We start from the raw sequence: 20,744 nt of genomic DNA, 5'->3' as shown, positions 1-20,744 counted from the left end.
CCGTAAAACAGTCCATGTGACATCAGTGGCTCAACTCCAATTTTGCAAAATACTTTCTGTGCATTAAGAAAACAAATTTATTCAACAATTCTTCTTCCCGAGTTACCATCTTCTGCCACTTTGGAGAGTACCACGACGCATGCGAGAGCTTTCTCTACGACGCTGATTACATTCTAGGGAAAGCGCGTGCATGTGTCGTGGTCCTCAAGCTCTCCAAAAATATCAATTTGTGTTCCGAAGATGAATGAAGGTCTTACGGGTTTGAAACAACATGAGGGTGAGTAATTAATGCCAGATTTTTCATTTTTTGGTGAACTATCCCTTTAAAGTACTCTAAGATTTTCTGCCATCTTTAACAGGGTAATTACATTCTACACCATAATATATGTTGGCTTCACAGAACTGTCAAGGCACAGCATGAAAATATATCAATAGAACAATATGCAATAGAACTTTTCAGTCATGACTTCGATTTGTAGGTCAACGCAGAATTCTTATTCCAGACATGGAGTCCTATAGGAATTCAGATGGTTAAAATGTTCAATTTTAAGATTAAAAAGTTCTTCAATCTAAATTGTCTTTTAAAACCAGCTTTCTAAAAGTTTGGAGAAAGTTGATCCCTCATGCACGTAAACTCTCATCCTTATGGTAATCGTAGTCCTTATGTAGCACATTGGGTGACTGGTGTGGTTCTGATTAATCTCTCTGTAAGAAACAACTTTGAGCTCTGCACTTATTAGAAAGAGACTTCTGAATAGAAAGTTAAATTAAATGCCAGAACAGGGACAAGGAAGAAAGGTAACAGGTAAAAGAGAAGAGACACCAAAGCATCAGAAGGTCAATCATAAGAGAGCAATAAAAAGGATGGCTAACAGCAAGTTTATTTTGGTTAGGTTCATTGATACATAAAGCACGTCCTGAGGGAGTGATGAGTGAAAGATGTGTTGCCATAGAAAGGTGGTGGTGGGGAGGGGAAGTGGAGAGGTTGAGAACTGTAGGTAGTTGTGATCCATAGGAAAAGAATGAGAAGGGAGCAAAATGGAAGTTAGGGGGATCAATTACAAGTCAGCCAGCAGACTAGAGGAGAATTTAATAAGAACTATACTCTACTCCAGAGAACGTCTTATCGTAAAGTCCAGAGATAGGCAGACATAACACCCAAAAGACCCCATATTATAAGCAGCTCCAATGCAACGTGGTAGGCATTATGAACCTTTTTTTAGTTGCTTTGAAAAGAAAAACAAAAGGCACAATGAATTTCAACTCATTCTTTATCTTTAATATGCACAAGAGTTGAAAAAAAAAAATACTGATGAGCCACCTTAAAGAGAAATTCATTTCTAAAATTTATAAAAACATACAAACAATCAGAGGCCAAAATGCGATCTGTCGCTTTTTAGATTAATTTTTTTTTTCTTTAGCAAGTAAAAATCTTGCAACAAGCAATAAGCTTGTATCCATTTCTGATACAAGACAAAACTTCTTTAAAGTGGCTCGTTTTCTAGTTGTCTAGATAAGTTCATGAATTTTTCTTTTTGTTCAACAATAATGGCTAATTCAAAAATGATCAGGGCTGCCTTCAGCTTCCTTACTGTCTTTTTCAGCAGTTTGCGGCCCAAACATAACTACTTTAGTTCAAATGCAATTTTTTCCCATACATCCCTTTACAAGTCAATGCACAGGGAAAAAAAGAAAAAAAAAGAAAAAACAAAACATCCAGTCACAACAGTAAGAAAGCCCATTTTCCAAATAATGACAATCATTTGCCATTACAAAATGAAAGTTAAACCAAAAATTAACAAATAAAATAATTACCCCTATTGGCTGTAAATCAATAAATCACAACGTTATTGTTCTGTAGCATCCCAACAACGTCTAGTGGACCTAAGTGTGGTAGCTTCGCATTATATACCTAAACAAGAAATATACTTTTATTTTAGTTGGTACAATTAGGTTTGTAGCAAGTGAAATAAGATTAAAAACCAACTAAACAAAAAAAAAAAAAGAACCATAATGTCATGGATCTCCTTTTCCCATTGCTTGTATAGTCAAAATTAAGCGAACATCGCTCTCCACTAACATTAAGCAATAAAACGGGAAAACCAAAAGTGTGCGTGTAAGACTGGAAAAACTGCAAAGCGGAAGCTCCACTGATCAAAACAAAAAAATAATTCACAATCCAATCACTTTTGCAAAGTTTCTTGTGGTTTTGACTACCAAGTGACGAAATGCACTGATTTAGTGAAAATATCCTCCAAACGGTTACAACTGGGCTTATCCCGATGAACTTATTACTATGCTTACAGACAGGAAGTAGAGAAGATGAATCCAGAAAATAAAAAGCGCTGCCAGAGCACCCTTGTTAAGCAGAAAGAGCTGTTAAGGTTATCTCAAAGAACTTCCAAAGGCTGGGGTGGCCCTTTGAAAGTCCTGGCCAAATTGACAAATCACATAGGATCCTCCTTTGACAAGTCCGACAGTCCCACTGCAAACCAAAAATAGATTGGCACAATGAATGTCCACTACACTATCGCTGCAGAACTTCGAAAATGAGGGTGCTTGACTGCCTTAAATTACATTTGCTCCATTCAAGTTTGTGATGATCTGATGTGATTTTTTTTTCTTCATTATCTTCAGTGTTTTGTAAATATCCATAATTTCAGGATGAAGAAAAAGCAAAAATTGGTGGCGATAATTTAAGTTCTGTTTGCACACCACATATTTAGAGACACTCCATTCCCACATTTGAATAATATTCCATGGAATAACCCATTATAGGCTAGTTCACAGATTTCGGATGAATGAGGGAGGGGGTCCAAATGGCTTAACAGAGTCGAGGCTGGACGTATCGAGTTGGGTGCCTGGCTGAGACTCTAAGATCATTACCAGAAATGCAACATTTCGAGGGAAGGAATTTCTTGGAAACAAAAGAAAATCCCTGCCTTTATATTTCAGGAATAACTCTTTCTTTCATCTTCCTTGGCTGATATGATGGCTGGTACAACAACAGAAGTTCCTATTATTGTTCATGCTCACCTATGTGTGCGAGTGAGTGAGAGAGCAAAATATATATCCTTTTTTTGTTGTTTTGTGTTGTTTTTTTGGCAACTGCAGCATAATGAGTCTTGTTCTTTTTTTTTCTTCCATGTCTTGAGGTTGTTGAGATCCATCCGTATTTTGAGTGGCGTTAAGACTCAGATCCTTCAGTGCTAGTTTCTTCTGTGTGAGTGAGTGTTGTTTCTGAATATGGTGATTGGTTGGTTTTTCTGGTTAGTGAGTGGTTGGTAGATGATGTGTCAGTAAGTGGTAGGGGTTGAGGAGCAGCTGGGAAACCCACCATTCTTAAGTTCGAAGCTCCGGTTGTCTAAAACTTGAACTCCTTGGTTTGTAGGTTAGAGGATGGATCAAAGTTAAATGTGCCTCCCTGGGTGGCCTCAGGAATCAAGCTGGGGTCCTCATCAATCTACAAACAGAACCAGACATTACTAACCAGATATCTACTCATAATTCAAATCTAGACAGGGCCACCAACAAATGGGGCTTTCACACCACGTAGTTCTAGGGACTCAGTTATAGGAACTAGCCAGCATTGTGGTTTGTAGAGAACCAAATTCCCCCTTGGCCCATTTTCCTGGTTGCATTCGCTCTGGCAGCAGGAACTCTGAAGCGGCCGACAGCGATTTTCTTTATTCACGCCATTTACAAACGTCAACAACCGGTAAAATGGAGAACGCCATGATCGGAATTGTTTTTGTTGTGTGTTTCGTGATAACGTCGAATGTAAACACACAGTTTATGCTTGAAAAAGCACAAAAACCTGACCAAATCTCCTATGACAACTTGCAGTGTGACATATCATCGAGGCTGGTAGTTCCTATAGTAGAACTCTTTTAGACCCTATTCTGAAGTACAAGCTAATTTATTTCCCCCAAACCGAGTTCCTCAAACTAAAACAGTTCCTAGTTCCTGCGGTTACTTCCGCCTATGAAAAGGTTCCTCGGGTGCGAAAGCCCCAATAAAGCCCACAAGCAACAACACATTAGTGTATCAAGCACTATACAGAGAAACATGCCAAGAACCAAGAGATTGTGACTCACATCGTCTCCTGAAAAGTACTGATCGATGATTTCAAATGCAAGTTTATAGATGTCCTCATTTTCATGCTGCTGTAGGGTCTCGATTTTTTCCAATCCTGAAACACAGAAGCAAGATTATTACTGCAAATCTTTTTATTTTTCTACAAAACAAGTAAAACATCTGTGAATGTGCATACGTGGTAATTTTGGACTAATCTACAGATCATTTATTGCAATACAACCAAAAGAGATGGTCTAAATATGAAGGACTACCCAGTTCTATACTTGATGCATTACCTCCACACTCTTCAATGATCTCAGCAATTGTGCTGGCTTCCTCCCCAGCCATGATGAGGATGTTTTTCAGTCCATCGAGAACCACCTGGACCACCTGAGAGTCTTTCACTGACAGCAGGTTGCAGAAGGGCGGGATCACGTTTTGCTGCACTAAGTACTCCACCTGCCAATTACATCAAGGTAACCAATGAACAAGCAGGAAAAGGAAAGTGGCTTGGAAACAGAAATTAATTTGGAATGGTTCATACCTGATCCTTTCTTCCACTTATTGTCAAGTTGCTAATGGCCCATGCAGCCTCCTTCTGTGTTCCAAAATCACCCTGTTTAGAAAAACACATTAAAGATCAAGTTTATTGGAGCGTCTTATATGGACTCTTCAAAATGTCTAGATTCAAGCTCCAGAATTTTCAAAACATTATTAATAGCAAAAGAGTCAAATAATCATAATATTTAAAGATTTTTACATTTTCCAAAGAAAATATGAGTGTTTTATTTAGATTCTAGGGTGTTGTGGGTGGTTACTTATTGGCCCCAGTCAAATAAGACCTAACATTAAATACCTATGATATCCTGATAACCAGACATTGCTAGAATTTAAATTAATTTGAACTTGAAAATTTAAAGCAAAATTATAATAAGATTAATAATATATATAAAAAAGAAAAATGCAACAGAAGAGCATGTTCTCTACTAGTTTCAAGACTTTTGGACTCCATGTTATATATACACTGTGGTACGTACTGCAAATCTGTAATTAAAAGCTATAATGAATGCTAAATTGAAAGTGCAAAAGGGAGAAGTGGATGTACAGCAAGCTACACAGATAACATCTTACCTTGGCAAGCTGGTGAATAATCATGGGTATGAGACCAGCATCTATTACAGCCTGCACCTGCTGCTGGTTACCTGCTGTTATATTGGACAGGAACCACACTGCCTCCTGCAGGGAAGAACAGACACATCACAGATGTACTCTAAACATGAGCCACAGTGCTTACACTACGACTGGGGAGATTTCTGGAGTCATTTATAAAATTAGACAAGTTAATGTTTGGGTTTCATCATCTTGATTACATTTCACACAAATGGGATCAGATGGGATGTGTGTGTGTGTGTCTGTCTCACCTTGTTGATCTTCTCTTTGGGGTGTGTGAGCAGGTTGGGAAAGTGAGAGAGGACATCACAGTTGAGCACCACCTGAGTCTGCTCATCCGTCCCTGTTACAATGTTCCCCACCGCTCTCAGCGCCGCAGTCTGAACAGACGATAAACAAACACTTTTAGATAATGGCTTTGTGTAGTTTTTAATGTATATAAATGGTATTATTCTTACCTGAACTTTGACCTCTTGGTGGCTGAGCAGTGGAACAAGGAAGGGGACGACACCTGAGTCTATTACCATCTGAATCTGTTCGTTACCTCCATCTGTCAGATACGACAGAGCCCACACTGTGTCCACCAGAATCTAGAGGAAGGAGGAGATTTTAGGGTTTAAAATGTGAACACACTCAGTTTCTACCATTCATTACACAGCTCTCTGACTATGTTTTAACACTGAGAGGTTAAATTGAATTAAATCCTCTAAAAAAGTTGTCAAATTGTTGAAAATTGTCAAAGTAAAGAAATAAAAATAAAACTAATATTTTATGTTAATGTACTTATTTGATAAGAAGCCATATACTAATTGAGAAAAATGTCAGCTGATCATTATTGCAAAATAAATCCCATCAAGGCAATAATAATTTTTGTGCAAATTATTCTTAATAACTTAATGTAAATCAGCCGGTTAAGTAACTAAATCAAAATTTACGACACAATTTATGTAATTAAGAGCAACACTTTTTTGTTTTCAAACACAAAATTGTTTATATCTTGTACTTACATTTATATCTGTATGATATATGAGTACACAAAGGGCAGGAAGAATCTGTGAGCGAAAGAGAGAATTTTAGAAATTAATATTTTAGTTTAAACCACCAGACTGAGAGAATAAGCAAAAAGCATGTAAACATGAAATCAGCTGTAGGACAACAGAATATTCATTAGCCCTGCCATTTATGAAACAGTTGTTATACACACACACACACACACACACACAGAGTGAGAACAGTCTAATAATTTCTTAGCAGCAGGAGATACAATATGTTCCTTTCAGCTCAAAGCTACACCTCCACATTACAGACAAGAGGAGAAAAGAAAAATGAGATAAAATATTGGCATGTCGATTACACAGCATAATATCTGCACAGACTGAACAGATACTAAATTGAAAGGAGAGACATTCAGGTTATTAAGAAGGTGAGTCTAGAAAAAAAACGAATTTCTTGACATAATGGCCGTTTCTCAAACAAAAGGCTGCATCCTCCGGAGGTCGCATTTGTAGGCTGCATACGTCATAAAGATCTTATTTTAGAATATTAACGGTTATAAATTTGACCATTATTCTTAGTTAAGTGTAAATTGTTGTAATATGCTTTTGACTTGCAAATGTAATGCTCAGTTAACTGAAATAAACCAGGCTTGATGACGTATGCATCTTACAAATGCGACCTCCGGAGGATGCAGCCTTGCGTTTGAGAAACGAACCATATCGTGCACACTCTAAGATATTGTGACATAGTGGTACTATATTGGATTAAATGCCAGTTTATAAAGTCCTTCATACATACAAATCACTCAAACAGCCATAGACCAAGCATTATTTTAGATTACCAAAAAAAATGCCTGAAGTTGTTCTTTACCATACAATATTAAACTGAACAATTCATAGATTAATTTTACTCAGTACATGCATATACAATCTCACACACACACACACACACACACACACTCTTCACCTCTTGTACTGTTTCCATAGGTGGGGGTGGGTCTTTGTTTCGGCACAGGTTGACAATGACCCAGGTAACGTTTCTCAAGAAGGTTATGGGGATGGAAGGATTAATAAAGGACAAGAGAGGTTTGACCACACCGAGCGAGATAACGTAATCTCGACACTGAGGCCCATCACCTGCACAGGGCCCATAAAACAAACACGTGGGTTAAGTTTTGATGATCATCCCAGCTGTTACAACTCTCAAAATATGGAACAGCATTTTGGGAACAAATTTAAAGTTTAAATTTTAAAGACAACTTCTTAAAGAAGAAAATCAAATGCAGTGGCTACAGTCAATAATATGGTAAAGACTATTTATACCAAAAGCGAAACAAAATAGAAACCTATTCACATCAAGAGCAAAACAAATTTGTTGGACTGAACAAAAAGCAAATATACTCCAGTACTATAGCTGGCGTAAAGCTTGCAAAATTAGATAAAAAAATTAAAGGAAAAATAATAGATTCTTCCTTTGGTGTTTAATGATGGTTGAACAAACAGCTTTCAATGTGTTAACGCCACCAATATGCATGTAGCAGCTGCTAAAGGCATGACATCCAAAAGATCACATACTGCTGCTCAGTGAGTTTTTGTTGCCAGGAGAATGAAAGAAGAAAAAACAAAAAAAAGTCAAACTTACTCCCTCACTGGTTTCAATTTAAATTCTAATTTTTCTCACAAAATTCTGAGGCAGTAACAGTGTGAGGACATTTCACAGTTACTCACCAATGATGTTTCCCAGCGCCCACACGGCCTGCTCACACACATTCTGATGAGGAGAGTGGAGAAGTCTCAAAAACAATGGGACCGCATCTACACAGACAGAGAGAGATAGAGAGAATGAGTGGAGAACACACCGATCAGCTACACACAGAACGGATGAAGTCAAAACAGGCTGATCCAGTAGAGGAAAGCCTGTCCAAACAACGTACTGGATTTGACCACTGCCTGTGTCTGCGCAGACGTCCCTGATGCAATGTTGGTCAAAGCCCAGGCAGCTTCAAACTGCAATGAAGGACTGATGAAGAAAGAGAGAGACAAGTTAACTTTAGATGTTTTTGAGGTGGTGGGTAAACAACACTTTGCTTCTGACCACTCTGAATTTAGAGTGACCTTCTATGATACTCTCAATTGGTCTCTGCAAGACTTTCCCACAGATTCTGTGTTTGAAGCCAGAACTGACCTTTAAAAGCATTTTTTTATTAAAGTACACAAACACAGTAACAGTTCTTGGCTCATTTAGAGTCAGATATGACCAAAAGTAATGAGTCATACACAGAGTGTACCCACACCTATTGTCCAATGCATTATAATTACTTCTCCAGTAATTTGTGAACAAAAGGATGAAAGTTTTCATTTTTAATTTGACATGTGTATCAGGTACCAATCTTTGCATTAAAAGATCCTGCTTGTGTGTAATACACACACACACACACACACACACACACACCCCTTGAATATAAGTCAAGATGTTTTTGAAAGAAGTCTCTTTTGCTCTCCAATGCTGCATTTATTTGATCAAAATACTGCAAAAACATTAAAATTCTGAAACAATTTAAAATTTTAATTTAATTTTACAATTTAAAATGTCTGTTTTTATTATTATTTTCATACTTTGTAAATGCGTTTTATTCCTGTGATGGCAAAGCTTTTAGCATCATTCTAATATACTGATTTTGAAACATTTCCTATTATCAACGTTGAAAAGAGTTAATATTATAATGCTTAATATTTTTGTTGAAACCACAAAATCTTGTAACATTTTACATTTTGATCAATATAATGCATCGGAGTAGAATTCATTTCTTTAAAAAATTAAATCGCACTGAGCACAAATTTTTGAGAACAGCTCTTGAGGATCACGGTCCACTCTGACCATCTCACCTGAAGAACTCTGTCCATCTAACATTCACCCTCTCTTATCCGTTTTTCTTTTCTCTCATACTCTTTTTCTATACCAGCAGAAATCTGATGCATGTTCGAACACAAACAGCACAAATAAAGGATCCATTAATTAAGTTTAGAATAAATTTCACTCAGTGCCATGTGGTAACTCACTTGTCGTCCCTCTCCAGGCATTTGACTAAGATTGGAAGTATTCCACATTTTATCAAGTCGTCTATGGGGGGATTTCTGTCACTTGAGAGCAGTTTTCTGTAAGGACAGAAACGAGAAAAACAAGCATCTTTCAGCACTCCAAATACATGCCAGCAGTGTTAATGCAATTTATTTCAAAGAGACCAATACTGCCAAAAATATTTAATTACAGGCATAATTAAAAGAGTATGCCAGTTTTCTGTTTTGTGTTAGGCTTTTCATATTCAACTGATCAACTATTTCAGCTCTATATAAAATATTAACATCAAAATGTAACATTTATTAATGACATGAGGAATGAAATTAGTGTAGGTCTTAAACTTTGCTTCTTTAGATTCACATTTACTGATAAATCATGTACATACACACCAGTAATGTGTATTAAGGAAGTAAAAAGTCCATTTTTATATGTTGATTCAAGGTTATGAAAGTGTTGTTTGATGTTTTTAGAAAGCATTGTGTAACAAATGCAAATCTTTTCATATATATATATATATATATATATATAGCGCAACACTTTACCTGGCTGCTTGCACTGCACTGAGCTGCACCACTGCATTGTCACTGGTGGCGTTCTGTATTGAAAAAGATGAGAAATGGATAATGAGAGGAAGAAGCGGCCGCTCACACCCACATTGATGTGTGCGCTGACCCTCTGAATCGGTTATTTATCAGAGTTAATGGCTCTCTTACCATTTAACATCAACACATGCTAGAATCTTACCTGTAAGATGGCATCTAGCGTTACGTTTTGCTGAGGAGAAAATGGAGATGAAAGTTTAGACAAACTATATAAAGGAAAATGGAAGATATGGAGTGAGATCAAATCAGAAGAAAGCCTCTTACCCCTTTGAAATCAGAGTCCACATCAGAGTCTTCCAGACTCTCTTCCTGTGGAACGTTTCGTTTCTTCAGGAGATGCTCGTCTCTTTTGTTCTGTACGGATTGAGAAATCAAATAAATACCAGGTTCTCTGTGATAACTTAATAAATGCATCATGAGATCATGCAGATCTTAACAAATACAAACCTCTGTGATTTTACAGACTCAATGCATTTGAGGAAATCAGAAAACACACCATCTCATGTGTTGATTAATGTCATGTATATTTAACAAAGGTGTATTTATTTTTACTGAACAATCTGTATATACGTCATACTTTTTTACTCCAAGAACCGTGAAATCAAGCAGGCTGCTTTTTCTGCTGCATCTTCAAGACATCAGACCTCTTCCTCAATACAGTGTATCAGAATGAAATTATTTTATATTATAACCTTTCTAAATATAAACATCAGCTGCTCATTTTTAACACCGAGAAGGAACTGCAGAGTTGAAGGTGCTATACACAGTCAGCTTTTTTAATGTTGATGGTTGTTCAACATCTCTGGTACGTGCGGCAAGAACAAAACGAATAAGCTGACAAATTAAATTGTGGACAGTTATGGGCTAATATTTCAGTTTTTGGGTGGATTTTGAAAACAAGTCACTCTTGCAGCCAAGTCTGAATAACTGTTTTTTGATCACAGAGGAAATTTTTCTCATGATATTGCCTCTGATGTCAATGAAAAATAATTCAACAGCACAATAACAAAACCCTTGAAAAAAGTAACTGATGAAATGGAACACAAAGTAACTTTTGGTTCAACGCAGTGTGAGAAAAATAATGTGAAAGTGAGCAGTCTTTGCATTCCTGTTTGCTCCAACATTAGAGTCACAGAGGAATGTCTCGCACACAAACGCAGAGCGGTACGGCAGAATTCTGTCCGATTCCTCTGGGCTGACAGTGTAACTGCCTAATATGGACAGGACTTGCTGTCCAGCACCAAATGAATCAACAACATCAAGGCTGTAGGACTAAACTTCTGCTCCACATCAACTCTGGCCTAATAGATCAACAACAGGGGATTTCTACTAGCTCAGACTGTGACACAAAGCATTCTGGTATCCATTTGTACTAATGGACTTTGTCAGAGGCTCCAGGCAACTTTGCTTCTGGTGATGACATGCTACATTCTCAAGCAGGGATCTGTTACAGTTTTTTAATAGATGTAGAAACCCACAAAAACACAAATAGTTCTAGCGAGGTTCGGAGTTCCTTGCCAACAGGAAGAGAGAGATGTGTGACAAGGGAAGCCCATCATGACAACCCTTCTTCTTGAGGTGCAGCCAGCCAGGGGCCCCGTGACCATGGATGGCGTGACCCAAATACTGCAAGCGCAAACAGATCTCCAACAGAAACAGCTCACCGGACAGGAGAACAAAGCCATGAGAAGGCTTCAACAGAAAGACTATGTATAATCCATATAAATATAAAAATCCATTTATATTGTACAGTCTACTAATCAATCTGTTTAATTAGATTGAAATAAACAAATACTAATACCAAATGCATTTAAATATTTGTTTACATGCAATCACCACCTGCTTGAGTTTACTATAATGTATGAAGAGACTCCAGAGAGCTCCCTGCCCAGGCCATATTTAAACTACAGATGCTCCTCTATTTCCAGCAGCGATGTACCCACACAATAACATCATCTCACACACACAACACTGCAACTGCAAGTTAATTCTCGGAGTGACGTCAAGAGATTATCACAAGGTGGGTCAGTTAGTAGGATTGCATGTGACATCTCAAAAATGATACTGTGTGAATGATATTAGAACTGGACGATCGAATGTGTGTTTAAGAGTTCACTGGTGATATAAAATTACAAGCTACACTGCAAGAACACTTCATTTCGGCATTATTAGGCTAGTTCAAGAGAAATTAAACAGTAATAAATTGAAGTATTTTTGTTGTTGATAAATCAGAGATGGCATTAGAAAATCATTTTGATTAATACATTTTAAAAGATGCGTCAGTGACTAAAGTTCACAGATAATTTCATACTGAAATATATAAATAATGATAGTAAATATTGCCAAAAAAGAGAAAAATATCAAGATAATTGTTTTAGCTTTACAGCCCAGCCCTAAATGAGACTGAGAAACTATTCAGCACTATTCAGGCAGTAAATACAGATCTCAAGTGCGCACTGAATCACCACAATACACAGAGCTGATTGTGCACATAGTTATTTAGGAATGAAAAAAAAAAAAAAACCTAAAGAGGATGAGAATCCGGTGTTCTAAGCCTGGTTTATTTCATCCAGCATTCTCTGATGAGTCACATGTATTCCATCAGAACACAATGTTAAGATGCACACAGCAGCTTTAATACCTACATCCGGAGGAAACCTACAAATGAACAGTAAATATGCATATACACCTGTAACTATGACAGACTTCACATTTATTGTAAACTTACCTTTCGCAGTTCTACTGTCACTTCATTGCGATGTCTTCGCATCGTCTGAAAAAGAATGAAAGAAATACGAGTTACCTAAAGTACAACATATCTAATAGGGCTGTGTATTAGCAAGAATCTGGCGATACGATACGTTTCACGATACAGGGGTTGCGATACGATATATTGTGATACTGTAAGCAAGGCGATATATTGGGATATTTCTTATTTTAGGAATAGGATACATATTTTTTAGGAAAGCTGTCATTAAGAACACACCACCATATGCAAACCTTAGCAAAAAATTTATAAATAAAAATAGTTTAACCAGAACACACTGCAGAACACACTGGGATCTGCATTTGCAATAATCAGTCCCTATAACATTCAACATTATTGAACCACTTTTTGTGCAGTACGAGGAAAGGGGGAAATATTCAAGTGCTTGCATGATTCTTTAGTTAAATGTATGCATAAAATGTATTTTATAAAAATATATATTTATAGACTTTAAAGTTTCACAGTTTAAGTTTACATTGATTTTAACAAAAAAATTACATCTGCTTAATATCAATGAAAAATAAAGTGCTTGCAGGATTCCTAAAGAAAACAAACAATTGTAAAAGATAACTGCTAAAATATAACATTTTATGAAGAAAAGGCACCCTTGCGTGCCAGAGCATTATGGGTGGTTGTCAGATTAATAATTTGGTTTAGCTGTTTGTTCAAATCCACAAGTGATTTGTTCAAACATTGTAATAGTGAATGGGCTGTAACGACAAACAAAATGCAACATTAATGGCAACTAAAGTCTGGCCACTCCAACAGAACAAAGAGGCAACCAACTGTGGTAACCATGGTGACAGCAGAACCCAGCTGTCACTCACTCCTCCATTTAGACAATCACATTTTGTGGCCATTCTATTAGAACTGTTGCTCAAAACCCAATAGAACACACATCTGCACCAGACATGTCTGGAGCAACAAACACATCAAAGCCACCCATTTTTCTTCCAAATTGTGATATAGCTACAGCCAAATGTAACAGGTTATCGAAAAAGGGGAAAAAAGTAAGGTAGGGACTTGATTTTAAAGAGCATCTATTCTGCAAAATTCACATTTACATATTGTTTGAACATAAATGTGTGTTTTAGCCAGTGTGTCTACACAACAACCCTATAATGATAAAAATCCACCCGCTCTTTTTTTTTTTAATCCCCATAAATCTTGAGCAGTGCCTCAAAATGTGGCATCACATTTTACATGCCCCTCCCACAACTGTTTACGGACACTGCCGCATTAGCAGAGATCCTGATATGACGCAGCGCCTGAAATTGGTCCTCAGCTAGGTAACTAGTTACGATATAGTTTGGAACTACTTTCAGGTGCTGAGTCATATCATTGCGCCTGCTGCACCCATGGTACGGCAGCAAAGTTCCTTATTATTACGCCAGAATGAGAGTATAGTTCCTAGCCATATCGGCCTAGAAAATCGCAAATTTTCATTTTCCGTCGGTCTTAGTACACAATGTAACTACAGAAGGGTCAAGCTTTAAATAGGAAAGTTATCGAAACTCTTTGGTCATTTTTGAGCGAGATGCTAATGGTCTAATCCGATTCAATGATCTATGCTAAGCTAAGCTTAAAGTGATACCGCCAGACCCGGAGATCGGCTGAATGGATTCTAAAACTGTAAAACTCAACTGTTTAACTGTAGGGGAGTTGTAAAATGAGCCTATTTAAAAAAAAAAGTGGAGTGTTTCTTTAATACGCAGATCTAATATAAGCATGCGATTTCTTTCCCAGCTGTTTGTAACTTGTATGTGTTTTTAACATAAACGTGTGTATTTTAAGCGCAATAAGACATGAAAGAGAAAAGAAAACTTAGTTTTCATACTCACATAACGAGTGACAGCCGCTTTCTGTGCGCAAGCTTCAGATGCGTGCGCCCACAAACCCCTATATCAGAAGTTTAAACTTATATGGTTTTAAAACGCATGATTTCAGTGCAATAGACAATCAAAACCAAACAGATGTTTTTTGACAGAGTATCCGAGGTACAAACTGTAAAAGCACAGCCCCATTCTGGAAAAGGGGGCGGGGAGCAGCAGCTCATTTGCATTTAAAGAGACAAGCATGAAAACAGTGTGTTTCTGCTTTCACTCAAAATAGGCATTTTCAAAATAATATAATAAATTATCTGTGGGGTATTTTGAGCTGAAACTTCACAAACACATTCTGGGGACACCTGAGACTTATATTACATCTTGTAAAAAGGGGCATAATGGGTGTCCTTTAAGTATTGGTTGCTGATTGGCTTGAGATGTGGTCGTTGCACTCAAAAGTAGATGCAGATGAACAAGAGCTTGCGGGGCTGAGATTAAGCAAACTAAATGATTGGTTTATTTGTTTATGTATTGCCATACCAGAATCTATGGCTATTGGCATTGCAAGAGTAATGTATTTTAAAGAAACAAATAGTAACAATGATTGGAGAAATCCCTAGAAACGTTAGAAAGAAGTCTGTTTTCACTGGAAGGCCCAGTAATGACAATGATTAAACATTACGAAGTCTAATTCATAAAACAAAATTAAACATGCATGGACATGCATGTAACATGCATTTAGAAAATAAATAAATAGAAATAATTTTCATTTTACGCTGACTTTATAGCAAAGGACAGACCGTCCATCACAAGTAGTTCTACGCTATTATTTAAATAATATTTTGAAATATCAAATGGAACATAGAAGGAAAAAGAAAAACATCAGCAGCCAATGATGTAAAGACTGCATTTGCTGTGTGGTGGGGATGGTGGAACGGATCGGATTTAATCTCGTGATTAGGCATCCTAGTTCATGTTACAGCAAACCCATACTGTGCCTTATGCAATCCAAAAGCCATGGGGGGGGGGAGAGGATGTTCAAGTAAAGCGAACCCGACAAACAAGAAAGGAAAACAGAAAAGGTTTATTTCCTCATGACTTCTTAAATATATAAACACGTCCAAGCATGATCGGATATGCAAAGAAAGTGTTCAATTTATGCATTTGCACTTTAAATCATAGTGACTAAGAGAGCATTGCACCCAAAACTGTATTTCAATTAATGCTAGATTCAAACTTGTTTCACCTGCAAAAGCACCATGGCTCAAAGTTGAACTAACACTAGGTCACATCTCAGCCCATTTCAGGAAACCAAATAAAAGCAAGAAATTCTCAGCACAAAAAAGCAGATTCCTGGAGTCTCAACATGAATGGTATTTTAGCGGCGCATGCTATATATGTGTGTCACAGCAGAATGACAGGAGGGCAGAGCTGAGAGGAAGCACTCCAAGAGTCAGCGGAGCGATGTATCGCCAGTGACTTGACAGCTTGGCACTCTAGAGACCAGCATAATGACACCGTATGTGTGCATGTGCTTGTCTGGTTGCCAACGTGGTCATGCTGTCTCACTGCTGTTAGGTCCACGACATACTAATAAATAGGCTGACCGCATAATAGCCACAAACATCAGGCTTGACTCGTTTTTAGACCATGCAGCTTGCAACAACAAGGCTGTGTTCGATTCCAAGGGAAAACACATACTGATAAAAATGTTTATCTTGAATGCAACTGTAAGTTGCTTTAATATAAATGTGTAAATATTATACAAATGATATTTAGCTAATGCATCTGGAAAATGCAAAACAGCAGGATGTAGACTTACTGAGGGAAGGACTTCAAGTTATTAAGTATGGCTGGATGGACAATCTTTATTTTAAATTATCTCAATATTGAGTCTTCAATTCCAAGATCGATCTTTTACTCTAGGCTGTTTAATGTTGATGCATGAACAAAACTTTACTACAACATTATTTGTAACACACCTGCAATCCAGTCATCCCAGTAAGCTTTGTTTTGTTAGTTGTGATAAGAAAAGGGTCCCAGCTTTCAAATTCTCTAATAGTCACTTTCAATCACAAAAATCACCAAATGATGTAGCAGTGGATGATCATCTCTCTTCCTCTTTACTACTAGCTATAACATGAAATAAGCATGAATGAACATCAGAAGGTATGTTGAAACAGAACAACTTACTGACATGTCATTTCAACTGTGTAAAGACATTAAAGTAACAGCTTGAAAACAATAAGTTGCATAAAAATAACTATAGAGGACATTTTTTCTAAATATATGCACTATATTCCATATTCGATTAACTTCACAGCCCTAATTTGAACCTACTAGTCATGTCGTAATGTTTGTTTAAACAATGGACTGGAATAGAAACAATTACATCACTAAATATAAAAACTGCCTTATGTACAACACAAATGTTTGCATACAAGTGTTAATTATTATTTATAAAAAATAAACAAATGTAAAACTTTATCACAAAAACGTACCAACTGACAGGGTTCCCTGTATAGTTTACATCTTTAATTGAGAGATTTTTTCCTTAAAAATTGACATGTACTGCATCTAAAATAATCAACAATGAATCGATTGATCATCAAGAGCTCATGAATGCAAATCAAATTGTGAATTCTGTGTCATCAACACTCAGCTCTTATAACCCAATCAAAAAAGGTTTTTTGACTATTGTGCAAATTTGAACAAGAACTCTTTGATCTTTGTATAAAGAGAATGTGTGACATGGCAGACTAATCAAACATCTGTTTCTTTTTCCACAGCCACTTAGCAAATGCAAAACACATAAGCACTTGTTTTTCTCTTGGTTAGCCACGATTACATCCTTGTTACGGGCTAAATCTAGCAGCTAATGAGTCAAAGTATCCCACAGTTCCACAGTCCGTTGCTGGCCACATCAGCTGAGCCACTGTGCACGAGCCCGTCGCTCTTATAGGAACACAAGAGGAGAAATCTGAATCTGGTTTGCAAATTCCGGGAATAGCTGCAGAAGGGCGACAGCTTTGCCGGCCTCGTCCAAAGCCATGTGTGTCTGACGGCTGAGTCACACCAGCACCCTACAGTCGCAGTCAATTCACACCGTTAAACTTGAAGGAGGCCCCTGGGGTTACTCGCATGAGCCCATGGCAGATGATGATAATGAGGTCTAGTATCAACAGGGTATGAGAGTAAATGAGTTCATTATAAATGTGATCGCAGCACCTCAACTTTTATACTACTCATTTAAAAGTGACGTTGAACGCTCATTACATTGGTCCTCTGGGTTAAAGATGACGTTTGATGAGCTATGGTATAGTACTTTTCACAATAAACATTTTTTTTTTCAAAGCAGCAACAGAAAATCATGTTTATAATATTTGATTGTCTTATAGTCATACTTAGCAAATTAGAGAAGGGCAGTAATACATGATTTGTGTGATATAAACAATCAAGCAGTTGAGATTTACTATATAGTTTTAAGTGAGTATGTATTCGAGTAAAGTTGGATGCACTATCCATCCAAGTTTATTTATAGAGCTGGGTGATAATATAGTTTACATCTTCATAAAAAGACAAATGATCAAGCAGTTGATATTTGCTATATATTTCTTTTTATGTGAGTGTACTTGATGTTTGCGGATAAAGTTAGTTATACTTATATAACCACCTTCATATATAGAGCTGATATATAAACATACATAGACAGTCAAGCAGTTGATATTCACTATAGTGCTTTACATGACCGCAACTGTAAATAATAACTGATAATATAGTTTACATTTTGTGACGATATAAACAATCAAGCAGGTAAGATTGGCTATATAGGTTATTTCACTTTATGCGAGTATGCTGTATGCATGTGGATAAATCTGGATATAATATATATCCAACTTTATATAGCGGGGAGACTATATAGAGATTTGCTATATAGTATATATTGCATACATGAGTGGACTTTGTGTGGATAAAGTTTGATATGCTTATATTAGTTGTAGGTTGGAGTCATTATTTATTGTGGTGATATTGAGGATTATGAAATTTGAGGATTATAAATTTGGTGTAGTCACAAGCTTATTTTGTGATGTCTATCACTGCCATGGTAAATGATGAATAAAAATAACCTGGTTTAAAATTTAAATATCACATCACCCACCCCTGAGGAGTTAACCAAAAGGCATGTCATAAAAGTTAACAGTATAAAAATTACATTTTATCTTTAGTTGTCTAGTGTTCAAGCCAACAGTGGCAAAAAACTCCACTGCTGCATTATATAATCTACCCTCTTGCTGCACAACCTGGCTTGCTAGTATTTATAGGTCGCCTTGTTACAGCCTACACTGGGGCATGCAGTCAGGACCACGACCGTCTGGAGGTCTCCATTCCAGTTTGAAGGCAATCAAATCATGTTTATTTAGCTCTGGTGTATCTACAGGTGATGCTTAGATGCTAACTGCCACACCAAAGGACAATCTGACTGAAGAGGAAAAGATGTGAAGCAGCTGTCTTTTCACAATAACATCTTTATTAAAACACCATAAACAGCTCTAATCAAAGAACACGTCTACTAAAATCAACTACAATAGGCTTGTCAACATGGCCTGACTAAACGAGCAATAAAGAGGTCAGATGTTGAGGTATGACTGCTCATTAGTTCAGTTCTGGAGAGATTGCTAAAGCCGGTGTTAACACGCCTGTCTCTGTCGCATATATCTGGTTCACAAGTTATATTTCCTACTATGTGATATCGTTTACGGTGTTTATCTTCTATGCATGAATGCTAGAAGTATGGGTACGGAAAAAAACACGAATAAACGGTCTGCTGGGCGATTAATCTGCCGCCTGCTAACCAGTTAGCCGTTAGCACACATGCTAACACGATAAATCTGCATGTTTTGGCTCAGCGTAATTTAAAATGAAAAATCAACCGCTGAGCCGCTAAACCGGCCTAATAAACAAACCCGTCTTGATGTCACACGACTAAATAAAGCACTATACCTACTCAAGCCCGTGTATAAGCCACGATGAGCTGGTGAATATTGAAGCCAAATGTGTTTAAAGAGGCCTCTATCTAGGCCGCGCCCGCTCCGCATGATGCTCTTGCTGGAACCACAAACACCCGCTCCGATCCGACACCATAAAACCAGAACCACAGAGACTCAGGGGGAGGAAACTGAATTGAAATAAAACCCAGAGTCCAAGGTCTCTGGAAGACTTACCTCCACATCTCGCCCCTTGTTTTTAAAGCTTTTAATGCGATGGTTTTCCAAGCCGGCGTTCTCGGCCATGGCTCTGTGTGTATGTGTGTGTGTCTGTAGTCCCGACCGACGGGCGGAGCGGGGGGTGATTCGTCACTGAATCGTTCATATGTGTCGGATCTTTTAATGAACCGGTTCACAAGTCAGGACTCATTGAACCTTCATTTTCGTAAATATACTAGTCAACATTTGAAGTCGATCAACACCTTTCATCAAAGTTGTCCTAAAACCAAAATGCGTTCTTGTTTTAGGACAGCTTTGATTAACTTTTCGATCCACTTCAAATGTTGACTAGGCTACTACTGTATTTACATTTACATTTGCATTTAGTCATTTGGCAGACGCTTTTATCCAAAGCGACTTACAATTGGGGAATACAAAAAGCGATTCATCTTGAAGAGGCAGTCAGACAGAGGAAGTGTTCGTAACACCAAGTCTCAGTCATTGTTCAAATAAGTACAAGCTAGTAGGTGGAGAGAAAGTTTTTTTTTTTTATAGTACTGGATTAGGAAATGGAGGCCACAGAATTTATTACGAATTGCGTCTTTTTCCCTCAGAATTCTGTCTTTTTTCCCTCAGAATTCTGACTTTTTTCCCTCAGAATTCTGAGATATAAACTTGCAATTGTGACTTTTTTTCACAAAATTGCAAGTTAATCTCGAAATTGTGGATTTTTTTCTCAGAATTGCAATTCTTTCAATTCTGACTTTAAGATGCAATTGCGAGTTATTAGTCTAAGCCATAATTGTGAGATATAAACTCGCAATTCTGAGAACATATTCTTTTACCACCTTCAAAATTGTAATTTACAACTCGCAATTGGTCCTCACTGCAGAACACAAGATCCAGGGGGCGTGGTTTGATCTAGATCCAACTCCTCCCACCTTACATATACCTGAACCTACCTGTCTCCACCCACCCCCATGTTTCATCAACACGCATACGAACATTTTATTTTATTAGGCTA

The 20,744-nt window shown here is 37.4% G+C and overlaps 1 protein-coding gene across 2 annotated transcripts; it reads right to left on the bottom strand.

Annotated features, from left to right (window-relative positions):
• Nucleotides 1–846: 846 nt before the first annotated feature.
• Nucleotides 847–19,848, bottom strand: LOC306874173 (importin subunit alpha-4). Of its 2 annotated transcripts, none has more exons than XM_079424005.1 (17): nucleotides 19,739–19,848; nucleotides 12,652–12,696; nucleotides 10,188–10,277; nucleotides 10,066–10,095; nucleotides 9,864–9,916; nucleotides 9,303–9,398; nucleotides 8,177–8,262; nucleotides 7,971–8,057; nucleotides 7,210–7,379; nucleotides 6,255–6,299; nucleotides 5,706–5,837; nucleotides 5,499–5,627; nucleotides 5,209–5,313; nucleotides 4,622–4,693; nucleotides 4,374–4,536; nucleotides 4,098–4,192; nucleotides 847–3,463 (listed from the first exon to the last, which is right to left on the bottom strand). In XM_079424005.1, the coding sequence occupies exons 1-17, from the start codon at nucleotides 19,805–19,807 to the stop codon at nucleotides 3,365–3,367; spliced, it is 1,566 nt and encodes a 521-aa protein (XP_079280131.1). In that variant the 5' UTR covers nucleotides 19,808–19,848; the 3' UTR covers nucleotides 847–3,364. The 2 variants fall into 2 exon arrangements, with proteins under 2 accessions (XP_079280131.1, XP_079280132.1); XM_079424006.1 differs by having other exon boundaries at nucleotides 1,261–3,463; nucleotides 4,098–4,115; nucleotides 4,468–4,536; nucleotides 19,739–19,825.
• Nucleotides 19,849–20,744: the final 896 nt, after the last annotated feature.

Source organism: Barbus barbus (genome assembly GCF_936440315.1).
Source record: "Barbus barbus genome assembly, chromosome: 8".
Lineage (NCBI taxonomy): Eukaryota > Metazoa > Chordata > Actinopteri > Cypriniformes > Cyprinidae > Barbus > Barbus barbus.
The sequence above is the reverse complement of the archived record's forward strand: the minus strand, read 5'-3'. Positions and strand labels throughout refer to the sequence as shown.